The following is a 17,139-nucleotide window of genomic DNA, read 5'->3' as shown; positions in this document are numbered from 1 at the left end:
ATCAGATGTCATTTAGATTTAGATTTACTGTTTATTAGCTTTGTTCTACAAGCCAGGGCCCGAAGTGGCATACAGTAAAAACCACTCATACATTGTTAAAATGAAAAATGAGAGGGGGAAAAAATATTATAAATCCTAATGTAAAAGCATGGTTAAATGTTTTACAGCTGCAAAGCAGGTAGACAAAAAAAAAAAAAACCTCATTAGACAAAACAAAAATCTTCCTCTTTAACAAATTATCTAAAATTTAACATCACAGCATACCATTTTTTCAGAATAGAGGGAAAGAAATCCAGTTTTGCTATAACTACTGCTGAATCTGGATTTCAGAAGCATCAGCAGGAGCTCTTTCATTCCCATTATTATAGAGCAGTGTTTCTCAACCCTTGGCAGTTTGAAGATGTGGACTTCCACACATCTTCAAACTGCCAAGGGTTGAGAAACACTGATCCAGAAGGTCCTGCTTCCATTGAGTTCCATTGACCTAAGACCTGGAGTTCAAGCGAGTTGCTTTCTGCCTTCCATTCCTTGTAGAAAAGAGAGACGGTGATTGGCTCTCATGCTTTCTTTGAACCATGAGAGAGTACCTCTGTCCATATTGTAGTCGAACGGCAGCTTATGTTTATAAAAGAAATTTTAAAAGGAAGAAATGGGTTAGGACAATGCAATCAAAGGGACAGGTTTATTTGCTTAAGTCCAAAATCATCGGGGAGGGGGGAGTGGAATTCCTTTAGACGAGCTAAAGCCAACATCTGTAAAGCAGAATTGACCTCAACATCTGTGCACAAAGATTTTGTATGTGCACAAGGGTGAGCATGTGCATCTGTGTTCATGCCTCTTACTGTGGGAAAATAAGCTTACTTTTAGTCATTCTGTACTTCAGACCATTCAGCTGATCAGCAGAACATTGTGGTAAACCGCAGCTGAGCTTCAACTATCTTTTTTAGAACATTGTTCCGGTGAGGCTGGTGGGCACCCAGTTGCATCACCTGCTTTTCACTCCCAGTGCCTTCCTTCCTCATCTTTTTTTTCTTCTTTGTCGTCTTCAGCATCACTGCCAGAACTCCTTGCACAGTTCCTGGCTCTCGCAATAAATGTACTTAGTTCTTTTATTGAGGAACAGATCCTGGCTCTCAATAGGACTGCATATAGCAAAGAAGGGCACCTAACACCATCTGGTTTGTCAAATGAAAGGAAGATAAGCCAAAAACTGCAAACATTCATTGAGGAACATGAGGAAAATAATCATTTGAGTATAATTTGGGGGGAGGTGGGGGATGTATAAATCCTGTTCTTGCCTGCCGGGACCATAGCATCAAGGAAAGCATACCCAAAAGGCAAGCATTCTTGCTTCTTGAGACACAACTGAGTTGAGGCCTACAATAGAAAGGCCAACTTTGAATATTCAACTATGGCCAAATGATCACAATCACAATAATTTTGCCACAATTCTTCCAGGTGCAGTATTGGCCTCTGCATCCATTAGAGGGACGGTAACTTTTTCACACGCTATCATGTCCATCTGTCAGTGGTGGGATTCAAAAAAATTTACAACTGGTTCTGTGGATGTGGCTTGGTGGGAGTGGCATGGCTTGGTGGGAGTGCCAGGGGAAGGATATACTGCAAAATCTCCATTCCCTCCCCACCCCACTAACCTGCTTTCCAGCTCCATTCTCCTGTATAGGGCAACAACAAAAAAAGACCCAGCCAATCAGCTGGGACTCAGACTTAGAGAATAGATGGGGGCGGGGCCAGTCAGAGGTGGTATTGGCGGTTCTCCGAACTACTCAAAATTTCCACTACCGGTTCTCCAGAACTGGTCAGAACCTGCTGAATGCCACCTCTGAACCTTTCCCCTTTGTGAATAGCAACTCCTGGTGGGTAGGAGCAATTTTAAGTAAAACAGCTGCAAGGCCAAAGTTTAAAATCTTCTCTTTCCTGATCCAGCTTAAGAGCTTCTAAGATAGTCATTCTATTTTTTGGGAGGGTGGGGACAAGCCAGCTGCATTACATGACAAATGTTCCATATAGGTAGTTTGGCCTCCAGAAGTCAGTCTAGGGATATACATTTATAAACTTCGTTGCAAGTCTCCATTTAACTAACAGCCATAACCAATTCCATGTCAGGCAACAAGAGAGTTCAGAGTGGATCTGCTTTAGTTTAAACTTTAAAATGTTGGTTATGACATTGTGTGCAAACAACCCATCTCTTTTACTCAGATGCTTGAAATTTCAGCAGATATACATCCTGCCACAAATTTGCTTATTTAGGGTCAAACTGGACATTTCCCCCTTTTTGTTTGTGTGAAAAGCAGGTAGGCTCAGATCCACATTGGAGACAGAGTGATGTTTTGGCATATTGCTGTCTTCATCCAGCTCCTGCCTCTGATGTTTACTTTCAGCAATTATGCAATTACTAATTGCATGAATGGGAACATCATAAGTCTAGCCTTGAAAGCAAGTCTTGATGAAATCAACCGAGTCTGGTTTCAAGCAAAAATGACAGAATCCGCAGTAAATCTCAGCCATCTTATTGGATCCCTTTCTTTCTCTCCCTCTCATACACAATTCAAGCATTCAAAATCTGGGCTGTCTGGGTTTGTGAGAGGTCTGCATGTCTGATGATTTCAACAAGTCGGCCTATATTTCAATGAGTTGTTTAAGAGCTAAGTATTGTTTGGTTAACTTGATTAAGCTAGAAAGTGAAGAAAAGAATCCGTTTGGATGCTATTATACTTGTCCACAGCTTTGAATCCGATTGAGCAAAATCTGAATAGTTGTAGAGAAAATTGTGACTTGTTGTGAAGCTTCTTACGAAGCTTCTCCTCCTGTAATATTTAATTGCTAACTAGGGCAAATACCACCTCTGACTGGCCCCATCCCCATCTATTCTCTGCCTCCCGAGTCCCAGCTGATTGGCTGGGTTTTCTTTTGTTGCCCTGCACAGGAGAACGGAGCTGGAAAGCAGGTTAACGGAGTGGGGAGAGAATGGGGATTTTGCAGTAACCTTCCCCCAGGAGTGGGGAGGGAATGGAGAATTTGCAGTATCCTTCCCTTGCCACGCCCACCAAGCCATTCCTACAGAACCAGTAGTAAAAATGGAATCTCACCACTGAAAGGGTTTGTCCTATCCTCAGCCTTCCCATTGGTTTAAAAGTTAACTTAGACAAAATTGCCTCAGCTGCATCATAGCAAGTTGGAAAATTGGCTTGGAAAACCTAGAGTGATAGATGACAAACAGAACAAGAGCGATGACAGATGCAGGTGGTCCTTGACTTATGACCCAATTGAGACCAGACTCTCTGTTGTTAAACAAGCCAGGTGTTAAGTGAGTCAGATCCAATTTTATGACTTGTTTTGCAAATCATTTTGGTTGTTAAGCAAATCAATGCAATTGTTAAGTGACTCATGCAGTTTTGAAGCAAATCCGACTTTCCCCATTGACTTTGCATGCCAGAAGCGGACTGGGAAGGCCATAAATGGCAATTGCATACCCCAGAATGCTGTAACCATTGTAATGCTTGCCAGATGCCCAGCAACCAAATTTTGAACATCTGACCCCAGGGACGCTGTGATGGTTATAAGTGCAAGGACTGGTCACATTTTTCAATTTTGTTGTAACTTGGAATGATCATTAAATGGATGATTGTAAGTTGAGGACTACCTGTAGATGATAGGTGAGTGGATAAAAGATAGATAGATAGATAGATAGATAGATAGATAGATAGATAGATAGATAGATAGATAGATAGATAGATAGGATGGAGGGAGGGAGGGAGGGAGAGAGAGAGAGAGAGAGAGAGAGAGAGAGAGAGAGAGAGAGAGAGAGAGAGAGAGATTTTGTTCAGTTCTCGAAACATTAGCTTGGTAAAAGAATGGTTCTCCATACAGTAAAGTACTACCAACCTTGTCATAGACTCTCAGCAGCCTTCAGTATAGCCCAAACCCCACATAGTAGCCTTTAAACAATCTTCCCCAACTTGGCAATTTCTGGATATAATGGACTTTAACTCATATAATTCCCAACCGGTGTGAGCCAACCCTTTCCCCATGTCCACATGATAGGCATTATGCTCTACAATGTGCCTTGAAATGAGATACACCACCTGCAAAAACTACTGATCCAAATTACAGATGGGATATGGGAGTAAAGAGGTTAGTGGTCCTCATGAATTCAGGTCATCTGAAACAGCCATTTTCAGCAGGGGAAAAAAATCCATTAAATCATAGGGAAAATACCAATGTATAGATTATTTACTCATTATCACATATGTGCACAGTGACATCACATCATGTTGATGGAGAAGCAGATAAAAAGAAATCTGTTTATGTTTTTGAATTGAGTAGGGCAATGAAATACTGAGATATCAAGATTGTCCAAAGGAAGGTTTCAAGAGAAAGCTATATGTAAAAGAGTGTGCTGGTGTGTCAGAGCATTTGGCTGGGAGGGTGTTGCCAGTGGCTAAAAACGTAAGTACGAGAATGGGTTAAACTGCAAAGGATGTGTGTGAAGACTGCGTAAGACTCCACTTTTGAATGCTAAAGAAGGAGTATAACTGCAGCAAAGAGAGGATGTGGTTGTGTATATTAAGTAAACGGCAACGTCAAAAGCAGAAATGATAATTAAGAGAACGATAAGACATTCAAGAAGGAAGGTAGAGCACACAAGAGGCTCATCAGGGGAAAAAAAGTACAAAAATCTACAAATCAGTAAGAGACTGGTTGTTCCAGAGGAAGAAGGACAGTTCTTTAGTTCAGGGAAGACTGCAACTCTAGGCTTGCATAAGTCATATCTTTCAAACAGCTTAAATTATCACTGCTTTACCACATGGATTTATGGAAACTGCCAATCTGTGGAGAACGTCTTATCACAGACTCCCCAGTATGTCTTGGAGTTTGAGCTTTAAAAGATAAGATACCTTAGACTTTTTATTTTAAAAAAAATTCACCATGCAGAGAACATGGGGAAGAATTGTTCCTGCACAGAGAAAAATGTTTCTCCTTCTCTACAGGGAGAAGTTGGGAATGACAGTGTAGAAGAAGAGCAGGCTGAGCTGGAAGGAGGGGCTAAATGTGTCATCAGTTTGGGGTCATTGTGTTGCCACAAGAGACCAGTCCAGTCTTCCTTGAATTCTCTAACGCCAATTTAGTTTGACCATTAGTTGACTGGATTTTTGTATAGAGGTAGCAATAATAAACTCTTATGTGCTTTGAACTCAAAAGAAGCTTCTGGTTATTCTGACAGGCTACTGCTGCCTTTCTCTTTCTCTCTCTGGAAGGAAGACAGGCAAGATGCTGGAGTGGCATTCTGGGAACACGTGGGGTGGAAAATACCTCTCCCCTCCCCCGTTTTTCCAAGCTCCAACTGTTGACTTAATGTCAGTGATCAGCAAACTAGGTCACATGCAATCACTTAACTCCTTTTAATAATCACTCTGAACCATACACATAGTGTAGTATAGAAATGCCAAGGATCAGACACATGTTTTTTTTTTCCTTGTTTCAAGTGGTGTTTTGATCAACAGCAGATAGTTTCTAAATTACGTAACAAGGTGCTTTTGATCTCAATATGTTGGCAATAGATCAATTCACTTTTAGTGGGCACCTAACAGTTGAATCACCCAAAGATAGCAGATCCATCAGTCAAAGTAATACAGGCGTTTGATGGAGAAATTTGGAGTAAGGGGGATGGAGAGTATTGCACACTATAATGTAAAATAGGCGCTACACTTTTGCTAGGTTGAAGAAAGTAATTTTATTTGTCAAACATCCTCAACAGTCAAAGTAATACAGGCGTTTGATGGAGAAATTTGGAGTAAGGGGGATGGAGAGTATTGCACACTATAATGTAAAATAGGCGCTACACTTTTGCTAGGTTGAAGAAAGTAATTTTATTTGTCAAACATCCTCAACAGCAAAATGAAAGGCAAAAAAAAAAAAGTTGCTAATTTCAGAATTGTCATTGCACTGCTGTAGGGCCGAGTGTCCAATAGTTTCCCCACATAACTGAAATTTCAAAATAATGCAACAACATCATAGTCATTAGTCTGACTATATAATAATGCAGTGTCACTGCAAACAAAGGAAGAAGTCTCAAAAATTCACTATCGTGCATAAAGGACATTAGCTAGGAAAGAGCTTGTATAAGGCAACTATTGGCTATTCTTATAAAGTGTGACAAACATATAACTTCAGTTGAACCCAGGTGATGATTTCATGCATCCTATAATGGCAACACTTTCATTTTCAGGAACAGACGTTGTTAAAAATAAGCCATGGCTGTAGCGCTTCTAGATGACCCTTTAAGAAGAAGAAAAATGTTCCAAACAGGCGTATTCATTTCAGTGCAAATCTGCTCTTCAGACAGACAGCACATGCTGAAATTTGCTATCCTTGAAGTTACAGGAAGAGGCTGGTGGGTTAACCACAGAAGAGCCCACATTCTCAAGTCACTTGAGGAGAAGAAAAATAGGAGTATTAGTTCCACAATACATTGCGAGGTCACCAAGCCTGCAGGAAGCTCTGATTAAAAAAGAAAGAAAAGAAGAAGAAGAAAAACAGGAACTGGTAGGCCTTGGGTATCTCATGAATTTGATTTCTGCAGGCCAAACAAGGCAGTGAAAATGTGTCCTTAAAAAGAGGGAGAGGGAGAAACGCAGGGGTTTTTTTTTCAGCATCCATAAACAGTCATAAAACCCAGATTTGAAACTGCGCCTTAAATGAACAGCTGTGGCACCCGAAGATCCAACCTGCTCCTGTATGCATTTCTCTCAACTGCAGCTGAGTGACATCATTTCTCACTCCTAGGGTTTTCGATGATTGCTATTCTTGTTGCTTTCATAACGTCTGGGAAGCTGTCTGCTATTTTTGTGAGCTGAGCAGGAGCAGATCTGTAAATTCCCACCCCACCGCTGTGTAGCTGATTTTCTCTACGTCTTGCTTTCCCTGGACCTATTGCTTTGGCTTCTCAGCCTTAACACTCGGCTGCTGCAATCGGCAAGTGGTGCAAGGCTCGATGGGAGGGAAGGATTGTCTCTAATCAAATCCTTTATCCCTTTGTGGGGTGACTGATAACAAGCCACTGTTGTGAGCAAAGAATTCCAGCAGTTGCTTGGTATTAGAAGTTTCTTGCTGGGCCATTCATTTGGAACAGAATCCCTGTTTGAATTTAGCAAGGATTCTTATCGGTCCTGTTCATTCACTCTTCCCTCAAGCATTACGTATTAAAGTTTTAAATAGCAGTCATGGGAGCCAATTAGCACTATGAAATATTAGGAGGGGTCTCCCTTCTTCCCTATACAAAGAATAGACTAAAGAGATCCCTTCTCATCTACCATCCACCCCATCTAATGTCACTCTTTATCTAAGGAAAGAGGCTAAGGTGCCACTATGACCGTAGGCCAATTTACTTGAGGGAAAGAGGGAAGGTTCACTTCAACTTAAGGGGAGATGTTACTGAATAAATTGTCCAAGTGTCTGCCCAGGAAATGCATATCCTCAGATTCAGGAGGAGAAAACGGATATAGAATAAGATATCTTTCATCGTAGGATATTAGAACTTGGGTAACACGTTTGCACTGGAGTCCTATGGAAATGGAGCATTTCTGATTACATAACTAGGATTAAGCAGTTGGCAATGAACACACGCTCACACACACACCACAAAACACCCTTCTTCCACTTCTTTCCATCAGACGCAATCATTGCCCCACCAACCTAACCACGAGATCTGTAAAGATGTGGAATGCAACTAGAGATGACAAATTTCCTTCCTACTTTCTAATCCAGGATCTGAAATGGACTTTTGTTTTGCTTCCTTTGTTAAAAGCAAGTTAACACTAATCATTGTTTGTTCAGCCATTCCAGAAACACTACTTAGAAAATAATGAGAAGGGGCTGGATAAACCGTAGCTCATTTCCCCATTGTCCTTTTTGATCATTCACAAATGTTACAGTGCTCACTCCAGATGATGCTTCTTTTCAATGCGCACTAAAATTGATGTGAGGCAATTTTATATCTATTCTTGTTTTCCTTGGTACATTTCAGACAAGACAGCATTTCTTTGTTTGGTGACCTACAGATGTATTCATTGCCCATTATCCTCATGAGTGTCCATGCTGGTTGAAGTTTATGGAAGACTACAAAACTGGAGACAACACACAGAAGGAAGCTGAAATGATTTTACTTCAAGCAACTCAAGACCATAATAGCCACATTAGCCTTTGAGTAACCACAGCACTGAATTCCGTTGTTATGACATAAAGTAGTTCCGTTTGGGAATTTGTTCTTCTTTCTCTTCACACTTCTGAGTTGCGCACATTTTGAATGCTCCTTCTGAAATATAATGGATTTTTGCTATCGGGCTTGGAGCCTTTCACTCCAGGAACGAGGACGGTAAAAGACACAGGACAGGCAATCTTATTAAAATTCAGAAACTTGAGAAGCTGAGCAGTATAAAGAAAGTCAAAATCTCACCAAGGGAGAATGCAGGAAGCACCACACTTGGTGAGTGTGTCTAGCAGCCCCAGGAGGAACAGATTCCTGCTGCTGAGTCAGTATGAATTTCTCATGGGTTCTTTCCCAGGCAAAAAAAAAAAAAAAAGCATCCGGCTACCATAGCAACACATTCCCCATCCCAGCTCTAATTCTTTTATACATTTAAGAAGATGTGCTTCATATTTGATAGGCTGATCTCATAGTCTCTACTAATAAATAGGAGATCTCTAGCCCTGCACTGCAAGCAAGGCTTGAATCATTTATTTATTTATTTTATTTTATTTGGTTTGTCAATTGCTTACAAGATAATAGGTATAAGTAAAAACATAGTTATAAATACATGGATACATATAACAAAAATAAAAAAGTAATATATATATATATATAAAAGAAACAATAGAACAGGGACGGTAAGCAGGTTGGTGCGCTTATGCACGCCCCCTACAGACCTCTTAGGAAAGGGGTGAGGTCAATAGTAGACAGTCTAAGGTTAAAGTTTTTGGGGTTTGGGGAAAAAACCACAGAGTCAGGTAGAGTATTCCAGACATTGACCACTCTGTTGCTGAAGTCGTATTTCCTGCAATCAAGTTTGGTGTGGTTAACCTTGAGTTTGTATCTATTGTGTGCTCTTGTGTTGTTATGGTTGAAGCTGAAGTATTCATTGACAGGTAGGACATTGCAATGTATGATTTTATATACTATACTTAGGTCGGACTGAAGGCAGTGTAGTTCTAGGTTTTCTAGGTCTAGAATTTCAAGTCTGGTGGCATAAGGTATTCTGCAATGAGTAGAGGAGTGGAGAACTCTTCTTGTGAAATATTTCTGGACTTTCTCAACTGTGTTAATATCAGATAAATAATGTGGGTTCCAGACTGATGAGCTGTATTGGTTTAGCAAATGTTTTGTATGCTCTAGTTAGTAGTGTAATATTACCAGAGAAAAAGCTATGTAAGATTAGGTTAACAACTCTTAATTCCTTTTTAGCTATGTAGTTACCACCTACCACTCTACCACTTAGAGCTCTACCACTTAGATCATGGGCTCTACCACTTAGATCATTAGAGATGAGTACTCCAAGGTCCTTGACAGAGTTTGGATCATCAACAAAGTCTTGACTATTCAGCCTGTATTTTATTTTCTGATTTTTTTTGCCAATATGTAAGACAGAGCATTTGTTTGTTGAGATTTGAAGCTGCCATTTGTTTGACCATTCTGATACATAGTCGAGGTCTTTTTGAAGGGTAGCAGTATTGTCTGTGGTGTTGAATAGCTTTACATCATCAGCGAAGGGAACACAGTTTCTCTTAATATGATCACAGAGGTCATTTATGTAGAGTATGAAAAGAGTTGGTCCTAGAACGCTGCCTTGGGGGACACCGCTGTTGACAGGTACAGAATTTGGTAGGATGCTCCCAATTTTGACCATTTGTTGTCTGTTTGACAGGAATGCTTCTATCCAATTATGCTGTTGTCAAGAGATACCATAAGATTTTAGTTTTTGGAGTAGTTTGTCGTGTACCACTGAATCAAAGGCTTTACAGAAATGCTTCTATCAGCAGATTCATACACAAATTATTCCAGGACTATCATTATGGGACAAAGTTTTGAAGGATGGTGTGAAAGGAAAGGCAAGAGAAATTGCTTTCAATATCTTAGAATCACAGCCTCTGATAGTCCATCTCTTTCAAATAAACCTAACCAGAATCTTCCTTTACCTTCAGAGACTGGTACCTCAGTGGTGGGATTCAAAAAATTTTTATTACCGGTTCTGTGGGCGTGGCTAGGTGGGTGTGGCCATGTGATTAGGTGGGTGTGGCTTTTTTGGCAGCACCCCCACCCCGTTTTTTGGACCTTCCTGGCCTCAGGGGAGCCTCTGGGGGGTGTTTTTGCTCCCAGAAGGCTCCCCTGGGGCTCAGGAAGGAAAAAAACGGAGCATAGGAGGGGCACAGAGCACCCTTCCGTGCTCCCTTTTGAGCCCTTCCTGGCTTCAGAGGAGCCTCTAGGGGGAGCGTTTTTGCACCAGGAAGCTTCCTGGGGCCCAGGAAGGCAAAAAATGGAGGGGGAGCTATGCCCCGTCCCTCCATTTTTTGCCTTCCTGGGCCTCAGGGAAACCTCCTGGGCGAAGCAGTAAGAAGCGAGGAGGATCCTGACACAGCTGTTTGGAAGAACAGCTGATTGTCGGGAGGTTAAAAAAAAAATACCTTAAGGAGTGACTGGGTGGGCCAGCATCGGGCAGACGCATCAGGCAGGTGGGGCAAGTGAGCAAGCAGTGACCGGGCAACCGGGTTGCGGGTGTGGCCAGCCAGAAGTTACTACCGATTTGGTGACCCATGCCAAATCCTTGCTAGCGGTTCACCTGAACCGGTGTGAACCAGCTGAATACCACCACTGTGGTACATCCCCCATCTATTAATTGAAGTTGGCAAGTTCTCAATCTTACCTATATCTATGTGTGGAACTCCTCGTCATTTTGGCTTACTTTTTTTTTCCATTTTTGACAAAAAATGTTGCTGATTACTTCCTTGCTATTGATCTGTAAATTGTCGGCATTATAAAATGATGCTGGTTGGTTAACCTTTCCTTTCATGATGCTTCTGGCTCTCACAGATGCTGTCCCTGGCCTCCCAGTGAAGTAGCTGTGAAGTTTAGGAGTTAAACTCCAACTTAGTGTGGCAGGTTGTAGAAGACCACCTGAGAAGTTAAAAATTTGTAATATATCTATTTAAGAAGCTATGGAAATGTGCCTTCTTTGAAAGCTAGTTCTTTGCTCATCCTGTTATAAATGTCACTGACAATGTACTAAAAACAAGTGCAAATAAAATTAATTAAGAATTATTACTTGCACAGGATTATTTTGTTTGTTTGTCATACATGTTTCATGTCACCTGCAATAGTTTCAGATCTACTTACCTCTCCCAATCCCTTTACAACTCAAATTGTCTGATAAATTATTATGTGGCTTATATGTAAATTCTCCCAATTGAATCAGGACTGAACCAACTCTTAGCTGTCCTGTTTTCTCCCTCGTTCCCGTCCTCAACTTTTAAAAGCTTTTCAGTCTACTTTCAAATAGCATATTTCTACACATTTCTTTGGTATTATTGTTTATCTTGGAAAAGCAGACTGACGTCATCACAACATGAGAAAAACAGCTTTAAGGTAATCATTTCTATCCATCCTATTCTGGTCATTTGTTTTCTTGCCAGATCAAGTAGGACACTCTGGGACAAAGACCATGTGTTAAAACTTCATCCATACATCTGTCTCCATAGGGTCAGAGTTGGAGGTCTCTATAGCTGAAGATCTACTATAGAAAGTGGGAGAATCATTTTCCATGAAGTTGTTCTAATCTATACATACAAAGTGCCTAAAATATTGTGGGAGGGAGGATTGATGGGAACTGTCCACAGGAAGGATTCAAAATGACACGGCTTAAATTAAAATCAGCTCCCAGGATCCACTTCCAGAAAGTCAAGCTTTAATCCCCATCAAATGGGTGATTTTATAATGAACATCTGATTAAAATGATTTTTTTTTACCTTGATTATGAAAAAGGATGAGCAGACCCTAACATGTTGAGTTGCTTCTCTGACATCCCTGAGTATCGGCCATTTTTGTGTCGAGTGAGAAATATATCCAGCAGATCTTAAGAGCAAAAAAAAGACAACACTGGGAAATCATCACGCTCAGAAAGAGTTAATTCTTCCTTGCTTGCTTCCTTTGATTTCCTCTGAATAATGAAATTAGCTGTTGTACAGTCTCTTGTAGGACTGTTCTTGGTCTCCTTAAGAATAATACATGCTGAGCTTGCTATGGGAACAATATTCCAATGAACTTTAATCTCCACATCTGTTATAGAGAAATAACTCTAATTCCCAATGGGCTATTTCTAGCAAAAGACTCAGAGTTCATCTGTGTGTGTGTCTGTGTGTCTGTGTGTAAATAATTAGCTGTACTTCAGCCTTTAAGGGAGAATAGATTGCTAGATGCTATTTATATCCCTCATTAAAATGCATCCATGGTTTTATTTTTTTCCTTTAATAAATGTCAGTAGAGATTCTTATTTTGCAAAGAGTGACCATTATCCAGCTTAAAATTTTGGAACAAACAAAAATGAGAGATTGACTCAAAGGGTTTATTGTTGTTGTTGCTACTATTCACTGTTATTTCCGTGCAGTCTTTCCTTGAGGTATAATGGGAAGTCTTTATGACACGTCTTCATATATGAATTAACATGAAGGATCTTGGAGAAATTGTTGCTGAAAATAAATAACAGTCATCTAATTTTTCAGGAATAGGTTTTCTCTTCTTTTCACAGCTGACCAAAGACTTTCCTTTTAAGATGATTTCAGAAAAGAGACAGGGATAGAGAATAAAGGCAAACAAAAGATGAGTTCAAATAAAATAATCTTGCTTTTTGCAAAAAAAAAAAAAGTACTGATATAGATCTCTTTGATTTTTGTTTTTAATAGTTTTGTTCTTTTCAAAACTGAGTGGATGTGATTTACAATAAAATTGATTTCATAGCTTCAAATGAAAAGGACAAAAGCTAGATATTCAAAATTGATGGGTTCTTTTTATCTATACCAGCCCTAATTCCTAACAGGAAGAAAAAAAAATGACTGGCTAGAGACATAAACCCACTTTAAGGATCATTCTCAGCACAATTCATCTGTGGTAGAATAGGTTCCAGAGAAGGCAGCATTTCTCTTTAGTATGAAAGTTTACTATTTCTTAAACAAGAATGGCTTGCTGAGTTCTTTGCTCGCTCTAAGGCAGGGGTGTCAAACTCACAGCATCGAGGGCTGGATGTGTCGTGTGCTGGCCCCGCCCCTGCCCGGTTTAGTGAGGGGGAACAAAAGTCCCAAGACGTCATGTGCTGCTCTAAGGCTAGCTTGATAAATTCCAGGTGGTTAGACCAACAGTCTTGGTATGGATAAGACCCACACTAGAGTGGTTGGTGATGCCATGTGGCATTGTTTCTCAACCTTTGTAACTTTATAACATGTGGACTTCAACTCCCAGAATTCCCCAGCCAGCATGAGCACTGTCTTATAGAAAGATCTTCTCACATATAAAAGGCTAGCACTGGGAGGCAGAGATATTCTGTTTTCTGAGCTTGGTTGTTTGCTTGCAGATGTTTCATTGCCCAACTAGGTAACATTATCAGTGCATGTTAGTGCTGGTTTGTTTCCTGTACAGGCAGTAAACCCCACAGACCAGCACTGATAATACTACCTAGTTGGGTAATTAAACATCTGCAATCAAACAACCAAGCACAGAGAGCGTCAGGGACTCCTCAATTCAATCCTGAGCTACATATATTCTCTACTATTGGATCTTCTGTTTTTCAGAGCTTCCCCGCCGTGTATTCAAAATAATGGCAATCTGGGGACGCTACACACGATCTTAGCATGTACATAATTGCTTCCAAAGGTCCACCATGGACAAAAAGCCTAAAAACATCCAAGTGGACTAACTTGTCCCATTAGAAAAATGCCACCCTTCTCCTGTAATTGGGTGATAATAAGCATGACTAACAAGAACCCTCAGTCATCTTAAAGCCAATACAAAAGAGCAACAAGATACATGCTCAGCTTTACAAGACAAGATATAAAGACCTGTACATGGATTAGAAAACAAACGAAAGTATACAATATCATCAAGACAGTAAAAGAATTGACATGGAAATGAGCTGGTCACATAGCAAGAAGAACTGATGGAAAGGTGGGTGAAGGCAGTCATAAAATGGATTCCACTTGATAAAAAGCATCCACAAAAGAGACCTTAAAACAATAGAATTCTTTATTGGCCAAGTGTGGTTGGATACACAAGGAATTTGTCTTGGTGCAAATACTCTCAGTGTACATAAAAGAAAAGATGCATTCGTCAAAAATCATAAGGTACAACACTTAGTGATAGTCATAGGGTACAATAAGCAATCAAATCATACTAGAAACAGTCAATATAAATCATAAGAATACAAGTGACAAAGTTACAGTCATACAGTCACAAGTGGGAGGAGATGGATGAGAAGGAGTGATGAGAAGATTAACAGTAATAGTAGTACAGACTTTGAAATAGTTGAACAGTGTTGAGGAAATTATTTGTTTAGCAGAGTGATGGCTTTCGGGGGGAAAACTGTTCTTGTGTCTAATTGTTCTGGTGTGCGGTGCTCTATAGCATCGTTTTAAGGGAAGGAGTTGAAACAGTTTATGTCAAAATACAAGATGGATCAATGACATTAGCAAGTATTGTGGGCTCAATTAACAAAAGAAAGCTGAGGAAAATATTGACTGGAAACATGCAGAATAGGCCTTCATCCTACCATGGATAGACAATGTCTAAAATGATGATGATGATTGATGATGACAGCAAAACAGCAGAAATAATATAGTGGAGTTTAAGCAGACAAAATGAGGTTGGTTTGGATGGGATGTTAAGAACAACCCTGTGGAAGATCAGAGAAGTTCCTCCAAGAGAAAGTGATTCTCAGATGGTGGATGGTTTAAATGAGAAACTACTTCCCCATTGCACCACCACCACCACCACCCCAAAAAAAAACCTGGATCCAGGAAACATATTTTCCCTAGTGTAGGGCTGAGTCTGCTCAATTTTATCTTAGGCTAAAATTTACCAAGGAGCTTAGCCTGACCAGGATAGCTTTGGATGGATACATAGCGGTAAGACTGCCTCTGACATCCACCTCATTTGCAAGCATTCCCCTCATCTCAAGCCAATTAAAGAGATTAAGAAGAGTAAGATAAACATCGCCATTGTCGTCTGAGAGTCTGGAGGACTAAAGGGAAGATTTAAGGGTCCCCTTAACCTATGCATGCTGATCCTAGAATGAAACAGGAAATTGTATCCCGGCTGCCAAAATATAAAAGGAGTGCTATCGGTTGCTTGCTACATAATAAGTAATATAATTTGGTTCCCTGGACTCCAAATAGACATTGCCATCCTTCTTCCAAACTTGGCAAAACAGAGCACATACATTGGAAATGGGCCCAAAGGAAATAACCAAGTAGACAATGGCTTCCATTAAAGTACCAACATTCCCCAGGTCTTTTGGACCAAGAGGTCCATCTGTATCCTCACAGCTTAGAGTTCCTTTGTTTTCCACAGTCGATTTCCTACATCTTCCAGTTTTCTTTCAGATACATTTTTAAAAACCCAGGAATTTGCCGTCCAGTCCAATCCTGATGCCCCCAGAACTTTCAGACCATGAACCTGGGTTATTAACACTCATCCCCTGAACTCAACACACAAGTTTTGATCTGCGTACAAACTGCAACACTTTAACACAGTGGTTCTCAACCTTACCAATTCTAAGATAGATGGACTTCCATTTCCAGAACTTGATGAATTGAAATCCACACATCTTAAAGCTGTTAAAACTGATCTACCCTAATACTGTCATACCTGGGCAACCTCAGCTATGTTATCTTCGGCACCCACAATTCCCTAGCTAAACAAGTTCCATTGCTGAGAATTCTGGGAGTTGCAGTCCAGACATATTAAAGTTGCGAAACATCGTTGTAGCAAAACAGCTGCTGAAAATCTCCCTTTGACTCCTTGGAACCAGCTCTGGGCATAGTTTTTCCACATCTGTCCCTATATTTTTAGTCAGTCTTTTCCCAGAGCTGACGCGCAGTAATGTCAGATCCTTTCAAAGTTTGTCCCATATGTTGGATAATCATCTCCACCCATTACATTGTTTCTTTCATGGTGCATATAAAGGGATCACCTGGTGTCTTTATTTCCAAATCTATTTGGCTACTGTTATATACAAAAATAGGCTAAGGCCAATATAACCAATAGGGGTAATTATCCACAATGTTATTTACAGTAGTTCTGCAAAGCTCTATGCTTTTTAAGTTTGTAGGTATAGATAACATAGTTTACTATTATTAAATAACTCTTCCTTTTTAATTTCTTCCTTCTCTTTCTCCATTTTTTGTCTGCTTCTTTTCGATTTTTTCCCAGTTAACTTGTTTAAAGTTTGATCATATATAATAACTAAACATCAGACTGTGGTTTTTTGTTTTTTTTTGCTAGCTGAGCTGAGTGGAAAATGTACTTGCCTGGATCCAGATATAAAAATTGATCAGAGATGTATTCTAGATGCAAACTAAACTGGAAATTACCCACAGTAACTGTGCAACTGTCCTCCCATTAGTTAGGTGGAGAACAGTTTATGGGCAGGACAAAATTGTGTCTTTAATAAAATTCTTTCTTTTCTACTGTTGAAAATGCATTTTTTCCTTGTATCCATGAAACATTTAGTGACAAATGTTGCAGATGCTCTGGAATGGCACCAAATACATTCAGAGGCTACATAGGCTCCGAGGCCTTCAGCTGATCAACCCTTGTTATGATGTCAAGTCTAGATTTCATGATCTTGCTCGCTGGGAAAGCTTGGGGTTGACATCCACTCATCAGGAGAACACCCAGATTGGAACCCAATGGATACATTGGGTACCACCAAGCTGATACTAGACAATATGGCATCTTTTCTTATAATTAAAGTAGAATCGAGGCCTATTTTGCCCCTAGAGACAGGTATGCGTAAAGTTGGCTTCTTATTAAACTCGATTTCCCTGTTCTGCAATAAAATAATGCTTGTGCCAAAGTAAATA

The 17,139-nt window shown here is 40.2% G+C and overlaps 1 protein-coding gene across 1 annotated transcript in view; it reads left to right on the top strand.

Moving 5' to 3' along the window:
- RNLS (renalase, FAD dependent amine oxidase) overlaps positions 1–16,857 on the top strand; it is a 163,080-nt gene extending 146,223 nt beyond the window's left edge. The window contains exon 8 of the mRNA XM_087964154.1: positions 16,787–16,857. Within this exon, the coding sequence (XP_087820280.1) occupies positions 16,787–16,842 (56 nt within the window). The 3' untranslated portion in view covers positions 16,843–16,857. The remainder of the gene's footprint in view (positions 1–16,786) is intronic.
- Positions 16,858–17,139: the final 282 nt, after the last annotated feature.

Source organism: Notechis scutatus, chromosome 4 (genome assembly GCF_049901735.1).
Source record: "Notechis scutatus isolate UNSWTSFEM ecotype Mainland chromosome 4, rNotScu1.2, whole genome shotgun sequence".
In the NCBI taxonomy this organism is placed as follows: Eukaryota; Metazoa; Chordata; class Lepidosauria; order Squamata; family Elapidae; genus Notechis; species Notechis scutatus.
Note: the sequence above shows the minus strand (reverse complement) of the source record. Positions and strands in the feature narration are given on the sequence as shown.